At 50.9% G+C, this 15,144-nt stretch overlaps 4 protein-coding genes across 4 annotated transcripts; 2 read left to right on the forward strand and 2 right to left on the reverse strand.

Annotated features, from left to right (window-relative positions):
- Positions 1-803: 803 nt before the first annotated feature.
- A1O5_12444 (uncharacterized protein) lies at positions 804-1,514 on the forward strand (the record flags this gene model as incomplete). Its single annotated transcript, XM_007753013.1, has 2 exons — positions 804-869; positions 927-1,514. 2 exons carry the CDS (start codon positions 804-806, stop codon positions 1,512-1,514), a joined length of 654 nt encoding a protein of 217 aa, XP_007751203.1.
- Positions 1,515-1,632: 118 nt separating this feature from the next.
- Positions 1,633-2,449, reverse strand: A1O5_12445 (DNA replication complex GINS protein PSF3; the record flags this gene model as incomplete). The annotated part of the gene is made up of 4 exons (XM_007753014.1): positions 1,633-1,812; positions 1,917-2,106; positions 2,196-2,260; positions 2,336-2,449. The coding sequence occupies 4 exons, from the start codon at positions 2,447-2,449 to the stop codon at positions 1,633-1,635; spliced, it is 549 nt and encodes a 182-aa protein (XP_007751204.1).
- Positions 2,450-2,918: 469 nt separating this feature from the next.
- A1O5_12446 (uncharacterized protein) lies at positions 2,919-9,756 on the reverse strand (the record flags this gene model as incomplete). Its single annotated transcript, XM_007753015.1, has 8 exons — positions 2,919-5,102; positions 5,219-5,527; positions 5,578-5,912; positions 5,981-6,357; positions 6,451-7,092; positions 7,139-8,760; positions 8,812-9,595; positions 9,653-9,756. The coding sequence occupies 8 exons, from the start codon at positions 9,754-9,756 to the stop codon at positions 2,919-2,921; spliced, it is 6,357 nt and encodes a 2,118-aa protein (XP_007751205.1).
- Positions 9,757-14,031: 4,275 nt separating this feature from the next.
- A1O5_12447 (uncharacterized protein) lies at positions 14,032-14,769 on the forward strand (the record flags this gene model as incomplete). The annotated part of the gene is made up of 1 exon (XM_007753016.1): positions 14,032-14,769. The coding sequence occupies one exon, from the start codon at positions 14,032-14,034 to the stop codon at positions 14,767-14,769; it is 738 nt and encodes a 245-aa protein (XP_007751206.1).
- Positions 14,770-15,144: the final 375 nt, after the last annotated feature.

The raw sequence follows: 15,144 nt of genomic DNA on the forward strand, positions 1-15,144 counted from the left end.
CCAGCCGGCCCCCAGACTTCTTAACTGTTTCCAGTGAAGCCCACACCTCCAACCGGTCCAAACACCGACAAGTGAGATCAGAAATGCCGTGTCGCATGGGAGAGCGTGACACCAGATGCCGATGAGATGGCTTCGAGTGGCAGAGGAAAAAGGGGCCCCCAAGGCACGTGCGACCTTTCCAGGATCATCTGCCAAAAGCGTTGGGCAGCAGGAACATGACCAGGATATGACTCAATTTGCGCATCTGTAGATCTGTAATAAGTCAATACCTGCATCCCGTGTGGGACGATCCTTACCCCTGGCCTCTCTGCCTTCCCGTTACAACTGCCACGTTGCTATACAGCCCTGCTTTTGCCACAGCAGCTTGCCGTGGGGGAATGAATTGGCGTCGTTGAGCATCCAGATCGGGAATTCATAATTCGCAAACGGCATTGACAGAGTTTAAATAGGAATGCGCATCTTAAAATACAAGTAGATGCCTCCGATAGCGGTCTACTGGGTATGGGGGCCAGGATACTGGGTAGGTAATTGCGAGGTGAGATGGGAGGGAGCAGAGGAGTGAGCGAGCTTGGTGAGCTTGCAGTGCTTGCAGTGGATGCCGCCGGATAAATGTCGGAGCGAAATGACGCACCTGGAAAGCCATGCAGCGAGACAGGCAGCCTCAAGCCTTTAACCCTTCACGGTTTGTTGCTTCATCTGCTTGGTACATACGACACCCTCACGCACAGACGACGACGACCACATCTTCCCCGCATCTCCTCCAATGACCGCGCGTATCCATTAATCCCATACCTCACGCAAAGATGAATCGCCTCTTCGGGTCAAAGAATACGGCCCCAAAGCCCTCCTTGAACAGTGCCATACAAAATGTAAGCCCCCCCCCTCTCCCCCTCCGGGCGACTTGGGAGAGTCTGACCCTACCGCAGGTAGATACAAGAATCGACTCCATCGATGTCAAGCTCGCCAAAATCAATGCCGAGCTCTCCACGTACCAACAGAAGCTCTCCAAAATGCGCGACGGCCCCGGGAAACAGGCAATAAAACAGAAAGCCCTCAAGGTCCTCCAGCGGCGCAAAATGTACGAATCTCAGCGGGACCAGCTCCAGCAGCAGTCGTGGAACATGGAACAGGCCGGGGTGATGCAGGACAACTTGAAGAATGTCATGACCACCGTGGACGCGATGAAGACGACGAACAAGGCGCTGAAGCAACAGTATGGCAAGATCAACATTGACAAGATTGAACAGATGCAGGATGAAATGGCAGATCTGATGGAGATTGGCAATGAGATCAACGAAAGCATAAGCCGCGCTTACGACGTGCCTGACGAAGTTGACGAGGCCGAGTTGGATGCCGAGCTCGAGGCGCTGGGCGAGGATATGATGTTTGAGCAGGAGATGGGCATCGGCGAGAGCACACCGGGTTTCTTGCAGGATGAAGTCGCTCCGCCCCAGTTCGTGGATGAGCCTCCGGAGCATACAAAGGTCAAAGAAGCTGCGGGGGGTGTTGGCTAGGAGTGTCTTCTTGGGATGCGAGCTACTGCTTTTCTCCTTATCACTGTCTTGTCGATCCTGCAAACTCCGTCATGTCGCGTACAAGCGTGTCATTCTCCATCATCCATCATTCACGGTGTCAAGTATTCTTCCTCAAATCCTGCGTCCAGGCTCTGACGGCTTTCGGACCCTCGTGCGCTGCTTTGAATAACTGCCGCTCACTCTCGTCCAACCCTCGCAGGAACTCTGCTCCCTCACCCAACACGCCGCGGGGATTGTGCGCCTGATCTGCGATTTCTGCCGCTCGTTCTTTGAATGTCTAACCCGCCCCACACACCGCTCGCATCAATATCGGATTTCCGAGACTAGAATCATACAACGCAACGCGAGAACAGGGGGCAAGGAAAATGGAGAATCACTCACGTCTAACAAAGTGTCCAACACGGCACGATCGTCGAACAACTCCATGATTCGTGCTCCGAGGGCGTAGAAGTGCGGTGCTTGGGCGCGCAGATCGACGGTTTTGGGATCTGCCTTCAGCGCGTTGATGACGCGCTGTTGAAGCGGCGCCGGGAAATCCAACGTGACGAGCTGCGGAGAGCCGGGCGTGTTTCTGATCGAAGACGAGCCCAAAGATCAAAATCGGCACTTTCTCTTCTCAAGCGCTTTTTGCGCCTTGTGGAAGGAAGCGTGGAAACTTACCCTGTAGACACCGCCAGCATGACGCCCAGCCACATGGGCAGATCAACCTTCGTGCCCGCCTTAACCTGCGCGTCTGTACATCAGCACACGCGTGCTCGTTTCCTTCAGACGCGACCAAAGACACAGGGGCATTAACTGACCGTGCCACCGGCATTGCCCTCTATATATCCGAGGCCAGGCACGTCCAATTCGAACGTGCAGGGCAGTTTTTGCGAGTCGGTCAAGATGGCGTCGACATCGTAGTAAGAAGACATCCTTTCTCCGGGGTCAGCCGCCGACCCTACCGGATTGTCAGGTACTGCGAGGGGTTCATAGGTGAGGCCTAAGGATCAATGAGCATGGGGTGAGAAGAGAGTCGACACAGCACGGTAGGAGACAAGACGTATGATGCTGGTGTATATATACTCATGTATATACCTCCTGATGATAGATACATACCTGCAGTCGAGGCCGAGTTTGCCAAGCCGACCAGGATGCCGGAGCCGACGGACTACCGAAACGGGAAAACTGGAACTTTTGTCGGCTGTCTCCCTTTTTGTTCATTCTCTGATCGCGTATCTAATATCTCTCATGATGTGGTTCGAACCCGTCATCCACCACGCCTTCAATGCAGCCACCCGTGGTGTTCCTGCCGTTGGCCCAACACAAAAATCCACTGCTACTGTATCTATGGGATATATATCCCGTGGCCCTTTCGAAAATCTCGCCGCGCACTTTGAGACGTCAATGAATTCGGATATGAGTGCTGTACTCTCTGTCCACCGCCTTGAAACATGTTCCATCCATCAAGTTTAGAAAGAAAGACTCCCCCACCAGTCGAAACGCCCCGGGCCTTTGATCACTCGGCCTCAAGATAAAGGGGACTTTGCCCCCATTCAGGAGAGAAATGCGGTCCCCTCGCCTCACGATATTTGGTGCCACTCCCCCCAGGCCCGTATTTGTCACAACAAATCTCCACCCTTGCACGGGGCCCTTGAGGAGCGACAGGTAGGCTTTGCTCTTTTCAACAAGCCCAACGAGCCCGTCGTCTGCGGCTGAGCATTCCTCCTCCGGAGCAGCTGATTCAGGCTCCAATATGTTGGGATCAGCCTCGAGGTAGGAGGTAATGGCCTTCTGCACCAAACCCTGCTTCTTGGAACCTTGGTATTTGTCCTTCTTCAAGATTTTTCGCAGTGCCTTTGACGACGCGATCACATCGGGGTCTTCGGGCTCGACATATGCAATGGGAACCTGCCATTTCACACGTTCGCGGTCGCTTTCACTCTGTTGAGACAAATACTTGTCGACCATTTTGTCGACTTCTTGAATGTACATTTTCAAATTTTTGAAGGAATCGCCACCGTCCGGCAAATTAGAATTTTTGCTCACCTCCACGATATGGCTCAAGAGCACTCCTTGGACGCAAATTTCGTGGAAGTCTTGCTCCTTTGTGACGGAAAACTCTCCCTCGGAGTCTCCGGACGCATTGTAAACACCGCCCCGGTCGAAGGAGTCTGAAAGGCTAATCTGTCGTGGCACGGTCCAGTCAGGTATCCAGGAGGGGAATCGATCAGACTGGGGGTTGAGACCAGCCCGAGTGAGGAGCTCTATACCGTGTCCATCGCACACGAAAGCCTCGGCAAATCGACTAACAATAACTTCGAAGTCGCTCTGATAGTCTGGCTCGAACTCATCTCTGTCGCCGTCAGCCGCAAGGCCAAGCAAAGCAAATAACCGATCTCGCATTCGTCCTGATTCGACATGCCTGAATGTCTCTAGCATTCGAATCAATGACCAGCGAGTGTGCCGCGCTTCCCATTCGCGATGCCTAGCCAGGGTTAGGAACGGTTGCCAAGCGGTCCGGTCAACTTTTGGGATGCATTTTATGTCTCGCTCGACATGCTCAATGGCGAGGAAAAGGTCGTCCCAGTCGATGATCCATTTGCCACACACCACTTTTACTACCGGCGCTGCAATTGCTTCCTGCACCACCCAGGCTCTTCGAAACCATGGACGTTGAAAGAAGGCCACGATTTGCTGCCAAATAGGGTCTTCCGCTCGGGGAATATTCATCTCGCTCCACGAGGGCGCACACGCTGGCAAACACTTTGGCCAGTGCTTCTCGCAAGTGCCATAAATTCCTTTTGCCCTGATTTGCATCAAAGTTTCAATAGCACAACTGCTCTCCTGGTCTGCCCCCAGGAAAGCCAAGGTGCAATTGGCTTCCTGGAAAATGCGGCCAAGAAGACGAATCTGGCTTGGTTTCTCGGTAATCTCGTCCTGCTGGTTGATACAGATGGCATCTACCCAGAGGGCGATCGAATTCTCCCTCCGCCGTAGCCTGCGGAGCGCCGCATCGAGCGAGGTTCGGATGAGTAAGTCTCCATCTGGCATCGAAAGCCTATGCATGCTCTGGTTCTCCTCGCCCCAGGTGTAGGATAGCGTCTTATAGATTCCTGCATGTTCGAATGCAACGGTACAGATCATACCACGAAGAGGATCGGTTGGCTCCCCGGGAAAAACCGTTAGCAAGCGGATTTCGCCCTCCCTCAGAGGCTGGTAGTTATACGTAGACTTGACATCTTTGGCGAAGAAAGTGCCACCCGTTTCCGGTGTTCTCCAGGGGCATAAATCAGGCAGAATTTGTGCTTGCATTGTGGAAACACTGTGTTGATTGCTTTCGATCGCTCTGTGCCCCGCTGCAGCTGTCCTAGAACCAGCAACCCTAGGCATTGAGGACTCTACCATGGTCTCTATTATTTCGCAGGCCCAGCCAGGTCGAAGTTTCAGGATCCCAGATGCGAAAAGCTCCCAAGGCTGGAAATGATATTCGAAATAAGGATGTGTATACATGTCGCCAATCCGAACGAGAATCAACATGAGGCCACTTGACTCATTCAGCATTTCATTGAGCCAGAAATTGTGTATCTGCCATGAAGTTTAGCCAAGCTTCCACATGGTCGCAGCAAAGGTGCCGCAACGTCAAGATTAGACAGTCTGATATGTGAAGCGGATAGAGAATTCAGCAGAGGCATCACACTCACATTTTCCATTTGTGTTGTACTCCAAGGTATGGAGGCATCCGAGCCATAGCCAGAGGATGCAATTTCAAAAAAGAAGACTCTGGACTCCTTTATCCGCTGGATGAGGTTTGCAGGAGCTCTCGGGAGGAGGAAATTCCTTGCGGCGTCTCCCATGCTATCACCCACCAGCATGAAGGGGAAACTCGAGGCCCAAGAATGATCCTCCCTCTCTCCAAAACCTGGAAGTCCAGCCCGTGTCCTCAGGGGACTGACCCAATGGATGTTCGGGTCGTAGAAGCGTCCCAACTCATTTTCAAAGACTTGAGACAGCTGAAAGGCTGTGTCAGCAGAGAAGCTCATTCAGGTGTGATACTACCTACCAGACGCTCTCCTAGATACTGCAGCTCTCGGTCCGGGTCGGGGCACTGGCTCCAGTACCATCTCGTTTTGCCGTCAGTAAGATCATCAGAGAAGTCGATCTCGCCGTCGATAATATTCATCATCTTCAATCGCCTATCGGCAAATTTCCCATGTCTGTGGTTTCCGGCTCTTTTCTTCAATTTTCTACGTCCAAGTCGCAGCGTAAAACCGTCAAATGGACCTGCCCAATCAGAGCCGCTCGTGGAATCATCATCGCTATCGGTGTATCGAAGGGGATTTGGGACCTTCACGAGACCCCCCGAAAGACTTAACCAGCGGGCCGAAGAGGATTCGCCTACATTTGTCTTGTTATCTCAAATATTTGGTTACGCTGGAATTGACCTGAATGGGAAGCTTGCATACCAGAATTTGGAAGAGCGACATGAAGCCCACTCTTTTCAAATGTTAGTTGAGAAGTTGCAATACTGTCCTCACCAAGCGCTGCATACAACAATGTCACGCTAGCCGGAGTGTCGATACCACAGTGCTTCGCAATCTCATCTACAAGCTCGAAAGAAGGGTATCTGGAAGTGTTCTCATGTTCTGGGACGTAGATCTGCAAGGTGTTGTTGCTTAAGGAGGCCGCTGCGCGAGCTTTACAACCCGTGCCTTTGTATTGATGTCCTTCGTGGCTGATTTTATAGGTTGTTATGATTGCGTCAGCCGTACTGACGCGGATATTGTTCAACTGTTTCAATATCCTCTCCCTCTCAGAATCGGATTTGGACTTTGGGATTAAACTAATACGCAAATATACGTCAGCGGACAAGAACCCAAGAGAACGTGCTCAATAGCGAACGCGCAGGAATGTATCTCAATTTGACGGTGCTTACACATCAATGAAGGGGACACGACGGCGAATGTATTTTGACTTGGAGTCGGAAAACTTGAATGGTCGATGTGCAATTGTGTTGCTCTGCGCAAGCTTCGATAGCCTCCGAGCGTCCAGTTGCAACGCTCTCAGAAGGTCTTCCATGGCAACAACATCAGAAACTGAAAAGGCTAGAAGAGGCACGACACCAATGAAACTCCCACGTAAGTGAGATCTGTCTGCAATAAACCATTTCGATGTGTCGTCAGCAGCATAGAAGTTAGGGAGAGTCGACTGGTTGCCTTTCATGGTGATTGGAAGTATTGGTTTGTTTCGAAGAAGTCGTACAGTGCGACGAAATCCTCGGGCGCTCATCTCTGGCATTACCTTGCTTAATTGCAAGAAGCACTCAGTGATCTCGTTGAGCTTGGTCGAGGGTTTGACAGATGCTGCTTTTTGGACCAGAGTTGGGAGCTGGCCCTGTGCCATAACCAATAAGGAGCGGAAAAAACTGTGGCAGCTAGGGTACTCTTTCTCGGGAGTTTTCCCAAGGTTTGCGCACTCGTCAACGGTGAACCAGCAGCTCGACTCTTTCGTTCGGCCACGCTTTAATCGCTGGTCAACTGATGGAAGGTAGATTAGAGCATTTTCTTTGAACAGGTCCCTGTGCTTTTGTTAGCTGTTGTTGACCATATGTGGTTTGAGCTCACTCAATCGGGTCATCATTGCTATCGAAGCGCGACTGCAGCGCCTCATAGATATGTGTGAAGGCTTCCTTCTGCGGACGGGCTGTTTCTTTGATCCAAATGAGACAATCGATGTAATAGGAAACATCATTGTGCACGTACACGTCGAAATTTTCAAGCATTGGGCGCATGTCTCTGGCCTTACGTTTATCCATCGTTAGGACAGGCATCGTGCAATGGTCAAAGTCTTCCTCTAGAACAGGATCCAGTCCAGGGATGACAGTGGTTGAAAGATATTGTTGGCCATTGCTTGTTTCCACCTTGAGACTGCGGATAGCTTTTACTAAAGCATCTCTCGATGTAGACAGCTCATCGGCAAGCTCTTCTGACGTATCTGGCCTTATAAATGGATAGTAAACACTCCAATGATCATGCAAAACACCTAGAGCATCGGCTGTTGGACACTTTTCGAAAATGGTCTTGAACTCGTCGGACAGCTTAAAGCCTCCTCTCGATGCTTTGGAAAACGTCACAAGCCGCGGTACCTTCGAAAGATAAAGGTTATGAATCAAATATGAGATGAATCTCTTATCCCCATTTGAGCTTGAAATGTATTCTGGGTGTATCAGCGGAAAGATTTCGGGTAGTCGACGAAACACCTTGGCTGTAGGAGAGTTGTTCTTGAAGCCGCCAGGTATGTAGAGCTTGGAACCTTTAAGGTATTGACCATCAGAGGCTACGAGCCATAGGTCGGTGGGAATCCATCGTTCCTTGTATAGGAGTCTTGCGTGGAAGATCAACTGTGTGCGGGTGAATAGCTCTGGCCTGAAAGTGCGGGAGGCATGGAGGACGCTAATGTGTTCGCACAATAAAGTATCTGTGACTGTTGCGACTCCCAATTTCTCAAACAGTTCACGTCGATCTACCTGTTCCATAATATCGTGGTCCACTACCTGAAAGCCCGCGTGGTGAGCTGAGAGATTGGCGTGCCGATGGCTTTCGGAGACAAAGACTGGTTGTGTCGCTGCGCAGGTCCAGTGCCCATTGGCAAGGGGGATGATATATAGTTCTCGTAGGGTACCCTTGTGTCTCACGACTAAATTGAGGTTGATCAAGATTCTTGCGAGCTGTGCGTGCCACGAGGCTTCGCGACGGCGATAGCTTGGGGCGTCGCTGACGATCATCGACCTAAGATCGCTGAAGAACTGCTCACTACTGAGGTGGCGGACGCTAAACGACGATAGGATTGACGTAATAGCACTAGTGGAGTACTTTGATGAAAGGTAGCGTGTCTCGGTGGAAGAGCTCAGAGTGAAAGGCGTTCCCTTTCGATCCGCATATCTTTCAGGATCCACATAGGTTAGCTCTGAGGGTTTGGCCATGCCTTGAGCATAAGTCTCTAGGACTGGCTCAGCGTTCAAATTTGCCAGAATAGAAGTCCGGGTTTCCTGGAAAAAGTCGGCCGTTCCAGGCCCGGGAACATAGAGCGGCCACTGATATTTGATGGGGCTTTCATCACTGTTGAAGCGTCGAACAGCTCGCACAAATGCATCCGCCACGCCGTCTCGAAGGCTCTGATTCCAGGGGGATGAGGTGTCGATTTGCTGTCGGTTAGCGGTCAGTAGAAAGTCGCCCTGGAGTGCAAACTAAGGGAGTGGTCAGTCCTATTGGGTTCAACTGAGAGCTAGGAATTTTACCTTGAAACCGTAATTGTTTACTGGTAGGAATGAATACACATTATGTCGTAATGATCGCACATCCCAAGAAGAGAGGTCAGCGGGAAACGCCAGTATTAGCTCCGATTGCACGTGGTTTGGTCGAGCCTTAACAGGACTCAACGAAAGAATGTGATGATGTTCGACCAGGTAATGGAAGTTTTGCGTCACTGAACGCTGAGAGACTGAGAGCTCGCGGGCGGTTCCAGAATCGGTCCTTCGAATGTTGCGGGACAGATACGTACCATCTGAGAGTTGAATGCGGAGGTCAATCTCGCGAATTTTCCTGAGGAATAGCAGGGAGACATGTTCAAAAGTGCGCAGTCTTTGCTCAAGATCTGATGCATCGTAATCTTCGTCGAGCTTGAGGTAGAAGGATGTGAAACCTGGAAGGCTTGCTTCTGGGAAGTCTGACCACGTTGGTGTGATCATACCAAGCGGTTCGTGCTTGTTGAATTTGAAGCGGTAGTGACCGGAGCAGATCCAGACTTGACTTGCAACCCTGAAAACACTCTTGAATCCGATACCCTTTTCGCCAGTGTACCGACTGGCATCGCTCTTGAAGCGTTTCGTACTCTTCTTGATATCACATATTGCTCTCACGTTCTCCTCCGAGAAGCCTGTCTCGTTGCAGTCTACACGTAGGCTACCAGGCCTGTATGTAAGTTTCACCATCGGATCAGTGCATGTGAATTCACTATCGTCAGCATTCTGGAGCAATTCTAGCAGGAATTGCGCCGAATTGTCGTGGAGGTCGACGGTGACACTAGACGAGGGTCAGCATGGCGAAGGCACTAATTTGGCCGCGCCAACACCAGCATACTTGAGTAGTTCGTTCAAGGTAGAAACAAACTCATTTGTGACCAAGCACCAAAGCTTTGATCTTATGCTTTCAACCAGCGCCCTCGCCTCGACTTCTACCGCCATAATGAAGACTTAGCCCGCGAAAGTCTCCAACACAGTTGTAGGTGGCGGCATTCGAATAGCTTCCAACCCTTACGACACTCAGGGGGGATTGGAGTATTTCAATAGAGGGTGTGTACGTTATGCCGGCCAGGAATCAAAACAGCGAAATGGCCACATAGAGAAACATGGTGCGTTCGACCATGATTGAAGATTTGAGATATACTGCAGCAGAACGAGCCTGTTGATGTCCCGGGATAGTATCTAGAACCGGGAGCCACGAAGCTCTGCGTCAAACCAAGGATGAAAGCAGGAGACGACCCATAGTGTCGAACTTTGTTCACACCGCCTTGGTGTTTGGTGACGAAACAAAAGGCCCAGGGGTAATTCATGTTCGAGGTCCCGAATGAGGCAAACAATACGGGGTTTGGCCAAAGTTCCTGCGCCGGTATTTTGTAAGGTAACAAAAGAAAACACCGGTGACTTTTGACAGCTGGCCAAAGGACCCGGCAGCAAGTGTTGACTCCCGACCATAGAGGACAGGTTATCCTAGCGCACTACAGAATTCTCCACACACAAGGTCTCTGCCACTAGATACCGTAGTGTTCTCTCTTCTCGTAGTCAATCGATCAAGTTATCACGGACCTTTCGTCCAACAGCATGCCGCAACATAATACCTTCTTGGTTAGAACGCGGCAGCGAGGGCAGGGTAATGGGCCCGATTGGGCCCCGATTCGATCCAAACCCCAGGTCCGACACAGAGTCAAATGCTCGTTGGCGACCCGGGCCAGCAGCCTAATTGGCTCTGATGTGTGACAACCCGACGCGGGAATTTTGAAAGCTGCAAAAGGTGCGGAGCAGGGACTTGTCCTTATTTTGGACACATTATGGGCTTCGGGCGTATGTTGATGAGAAGTCCACCTGATGTGTCTAACCTCGTAAGCATCCATTTCCTCGTAGACGACTAGAGGAAGCCGCTCATGGACCCTAAACACCGCTCACTAACGGCCTTTTCCTCCAAATCAGATTATGTGCTTAGATCAGACGCTCAGAGTCGGTCAGTGCCTCAATTAAGATTCTGCGTCTCTAGAGCAACTTCTGATGCGATTCCATGGTAGCGTTAAGGATAGGAACTTACTAGGGTTTATTATAAATTATCAAAACAAGCCTTGTTGGAAGGTAGATAGTCGGTCATTAGGAAGCTAGATTAGGCCCTAGCTCAGTCTATTTTTCGACAGGTATTCGGGAGATGCTCAGGGGAGTAGTTAGCGAGGCGAGGGCTCACGGGGATGGACCGAGTCTGCACAGCACAGACCCACAGATCTGTCGTCCAAGAGACAACCGTCTGCATAATAACATCCCGTGAATGATAGCCCTTGTTTCTACCATGAAAAGATATGAATATTTTGTCACTGAGAGCAACCTTGTTGACATACGAAACTGTACACACTACGGCCACTTGGGTCGACAGAGAAGAGATTCTCAGACTGGAAAAGGATAAGGTCAATGAATATTATTGCGTGAGCAAGGACCTATTGATAGCCTGAAGAGTGGAAGGGTGGATGGCGTGGAGTAGCTAGACCGATATCGCTGGTATCATAATCATCCCGATCGGCGTTTCCAACCTCCCACCGCTGGGCCATAGGTGAATCGCCGTGTCCCATAAGCCCACTGCTGCTGAGTAGGCCCTCTGCTCGTTCGTCTCCAACGCGGGCGCCTTTGTAAGGTATTGCAGAGCCTAAATCCGTTGGTTTGCTCCAGTTGTGGCGGCGATGCGTCCCCTCGAAGTCAGAGTCTTCAGGATAGTTTACCCCGTAGCTGGCGTCTTGATATCGGCGCTTGCGACCAACGCACACCCACTTGGCCGCACGTCCTATGGCCTTCAAGATATCCCACCAGTTCAGCGCGTCGACCAAGACTTAGACGCCGAAAGGGCCGCCCTTGTACCCGCTCGTCGTCAGGCCATCCTCACCCACTACCCACTTTGAGTCTTTGACATATGGACGGTGCGAGTAGGCCCAGACATGGAGTAAAGAGACGATAGCCATCTCTGCGCAAAGCAGGGTCGCTGCCAGGGAGACGCTGAGGTCCGGGGTTTGGACATACTTCGTGGCCTTGAATGCGCCTAAGCTCAGAAATGCTTATGAGCAACTAGTTCCAAGCCAGCAGGTGCGACGATGGAACCCATGGGGATACAATACATTCTGGTAAGTCGAGACATAGAGCACGATATTGATACAGAAAACTTGCAATTTGGTGTTCCATTGGCGAACATCGCAACATTCTGCGAATGGTATTGATTAAGCCACTCTAAAGGCGTTAGAACGAGGAGATATCCCACCGAAAATTTGGGTTGATGGTGTCCGAGGGAATTTAATCTAAGACAATTTTTCTAGATATGTATTGGGTCTGAACGGTAAGAGGTTTGGGGAGCAGGGACAACTGACGTAGGATAAAACGACAGCGGAGGCGGTATTGAAGACCAAAATCCGTGACAATTCGGCAAAGCAGTGACCATTAGTGATCGTGCATCCAAATCCCCATATATGAGCAAGGTCAGGTTGAAGTGGAGCATCGATGCAATAGCGGTTGAAGATTTGATCAATGACAACAGCGACTGATGTAATCACTAGGACAAAACAGTATTGAAACACTCCAAAGAAGATGATCTGTCAAAGTGAGAAACAATCCTAGAATCCTCGTGGCTCTCTTACATTAAACCATGTCAGACCGCTCCGCGGGTTGCGAAAAAGTCCCTGGTAGCGCCGCCTCTCACTTTTGTAGCCAAGATATAGGCCACCCCAATTTATTTGGTGTAGTAGTCCTGAAGGAAATCTTTTGCTGATGGAGATCCGGGGCTATTTACGAGTTCAAAAAGTTGAAGAAAGACGCAAGGCCAAAAGCGGCGCAAGCGTTGCCGATGAGGAGGAAGTAGACACTGTGCCTATATTATATGGCAGCAAGGAGATTGCTACCGCTATAGACAGGTATCATGAAGAGTATTCTCGTAACACTGACTGTGCCATTAGCCTCTGGGGTCCAGATCCAGACAGAGGACTCACTGTTTCTGCCGCGACGGCTGCAAGTAATGGGTGGCATGCAACAAGACCCTCGACGGGGAAAGCAAAAGCTTCAATCTCAAGCGACTTCAGGGGCTAGGCCAAAGCCTCGCCGACTCAGTTGTACTAACGGATAGGCTAAGCCTTTTGGTTCGTCTTGAAGTAGAGAGAGCGAGACAACTTTCCGTTCCCCGCGCCACAACCTTGTCCCGTGTACCTGGCGTTGCTGATTTTACGCCTAGAGGCTATGTCGAGCATCTAGAAGGTGGTTCATCATTTTGGGGCGATCATTGGTAAATAAAATTGCCAAGATATTGATTGTGGTGACTGCTGATATGATCTTTGTAACAGCATACATCCGTCCTGGTTGCTCACCTCTCATGGCGATGAACGCTTTATCTGGTCGTGATCGTGAAAATATTCGCATCTCAATAGGCTTCATCATGTTCTTTGATTGGTTTCCAGGATTCATTGGACCCTATCCAGACGGCAAGAGTAGAGTAAGGAATTTAATAAGCTCGATGTTGTCTATTGTTGTTCGGCGGAGGCTTGACGACGTTCTTTCACTAGTGTTCTCTTCCATGGAAATCCCTTTTTAAGGGGGAGATGTTCGTATGCTTGCTCCAATGCTAAGCAAAGGCAAGAGCTGTCCATTGCCGTAAAAGTGTGCCAAGGGTCATCGGCGAGCCATTACTCAATTCCCCTTGTGGGAGGCCGTCATTTCCGACAAGATTGAGATTTTATATCCTCTATATATAGTCACCATTTCAGAGGATTCATTTTGCGCCTCGGCGTCGTTTTCGCTTCATACGATTTGGTGCAAGTGAGAAGCAAGTCGGTATCCACAGGTGAGAAACTGCTCTCTATGCCGTGGTAGATGTCGTGATGGACCAGCAGATCACCTACGAAGTTTAAGCACTTCGAATAAATCGACAGGAGGCGCTGCAAGAATCGCCGTTTGTAGTAGAACTAGGCGATCCAACATGAAGGGTGAAAGCGAGAGTGAAAGGTGAGAGAAAGAGTTGACAGGGTGGAGGTCAAGAGGAGCCTAAAAGCAGCAGGCTCAACCTGCTCTGGGGAATGCGCACGTGAGCCGCGAGTCAGACGCGTCAGTGCCGTTGGCCTCAAATTTGCGAGGGACGCGCAAGGACGCGTTCCCGAAAAGATTCTCAAGCCCATCAGACCTGCCAAGCTGCCCCTTGTTCTGCTTTTCCTTCCCTCACGTCCAAGAATAAATGAGATGAGCACGCAAGCGAACCCTCCGCAGTCTGCATCCCAATCAACCTCAGCGGGATCGACACGCCCGCCTGTGACGCTCGGGCAGACCACCCATCTCGACCCAGGTGCCTACGTCCGCGGCACGCACGCCATCGCAGTCGGTGAACATGACTTGGTGCACCCCAGGGCTCAGCTGATTGCTGTGCACGGACCGCTGTCTATCGGCGACAAGTGTATTATCTCTGAGAAGTGTATTATCGGTGGCCCTGTTCCGAGCTCAGGCGGTTCCGCCACTGATCCGACTTCCAAAGCCTCTGGTGCCCCTGGAAGCGGGAGTAACCAGCCTAGCCCGTTGATTAATCAGGCTGGTGCTGAGGAAGCCGATGAGGAGGAGCGCGACCCAGTGAAAACTGTCATCCACGATGGCGTTTACATCCATCCAAGCTCACAGGTCCATGCCGGAGCAACGATAGGCGAAGGCGTCCTAATTGAATCTCACGTGACAATCATTGGAAACGTCATCATCGGATCACACTCGAAGATCTGTGCTGGGGTTACTGTGGATAGAGATGTGCCGGATTGGACGGTTGTATGTGGAAATGGTGATATAAAGCGACGGAGGAAGAAAAGGTCTGCCGAAGAAGATCAGATAGAGCTGGTCGAGATGCTGAGGCTCAAGGCGATGGACAAAGAACGCGAGGGAACAGTCACTCTTCTGAGGGCGGCGGCTCGGATGGCGAGTTTGGCCAAGAAGAAGTGAGCGACTCATACAGACGGATTTCAACGTCCGGTTTGAAGAACCCTCGTGTCTAAACCCTGGAACCTTGGCTGTGATGCCACACAGTCATTGAGGAAGCAGAGAAGACGACCTGACGCGACTGAGAAAGGAGCCGATCAGAACTGCTCTGCAAAAGAATAATACCACCCTCCCAGAAGGGCCATCCAATAACTTCGCCTTCAGAAACATCAACGCAGCTGTCCTTGGCCCAGACTACCAGCAATCAGAAGCTCGCAACAGCTTCTTCAGCGGCAACACAGCAGATTACGCCTGCTATTACAGTTGTGGTCATATTCGGTCGACACTGCGTACGCGGAGCCAGAATCAAACGCAGCTGAGGAACGGCATTGAGTTATT

Source organism: Cladophialophora psammophila (assembly GCF_000585535.1).
Source record: "Cladophialophora psammophila CBS 110553 chromosome Unknown aczJe-supercont1.34, whole genome shotgun sequence".
NCBI lineage: Eukaryota > Fungi > Ascomycota > Eurotiomycetes > Chaetothyriales > Herpotrichiellaceae > Cladophialophora > Cladophialophora psammophila.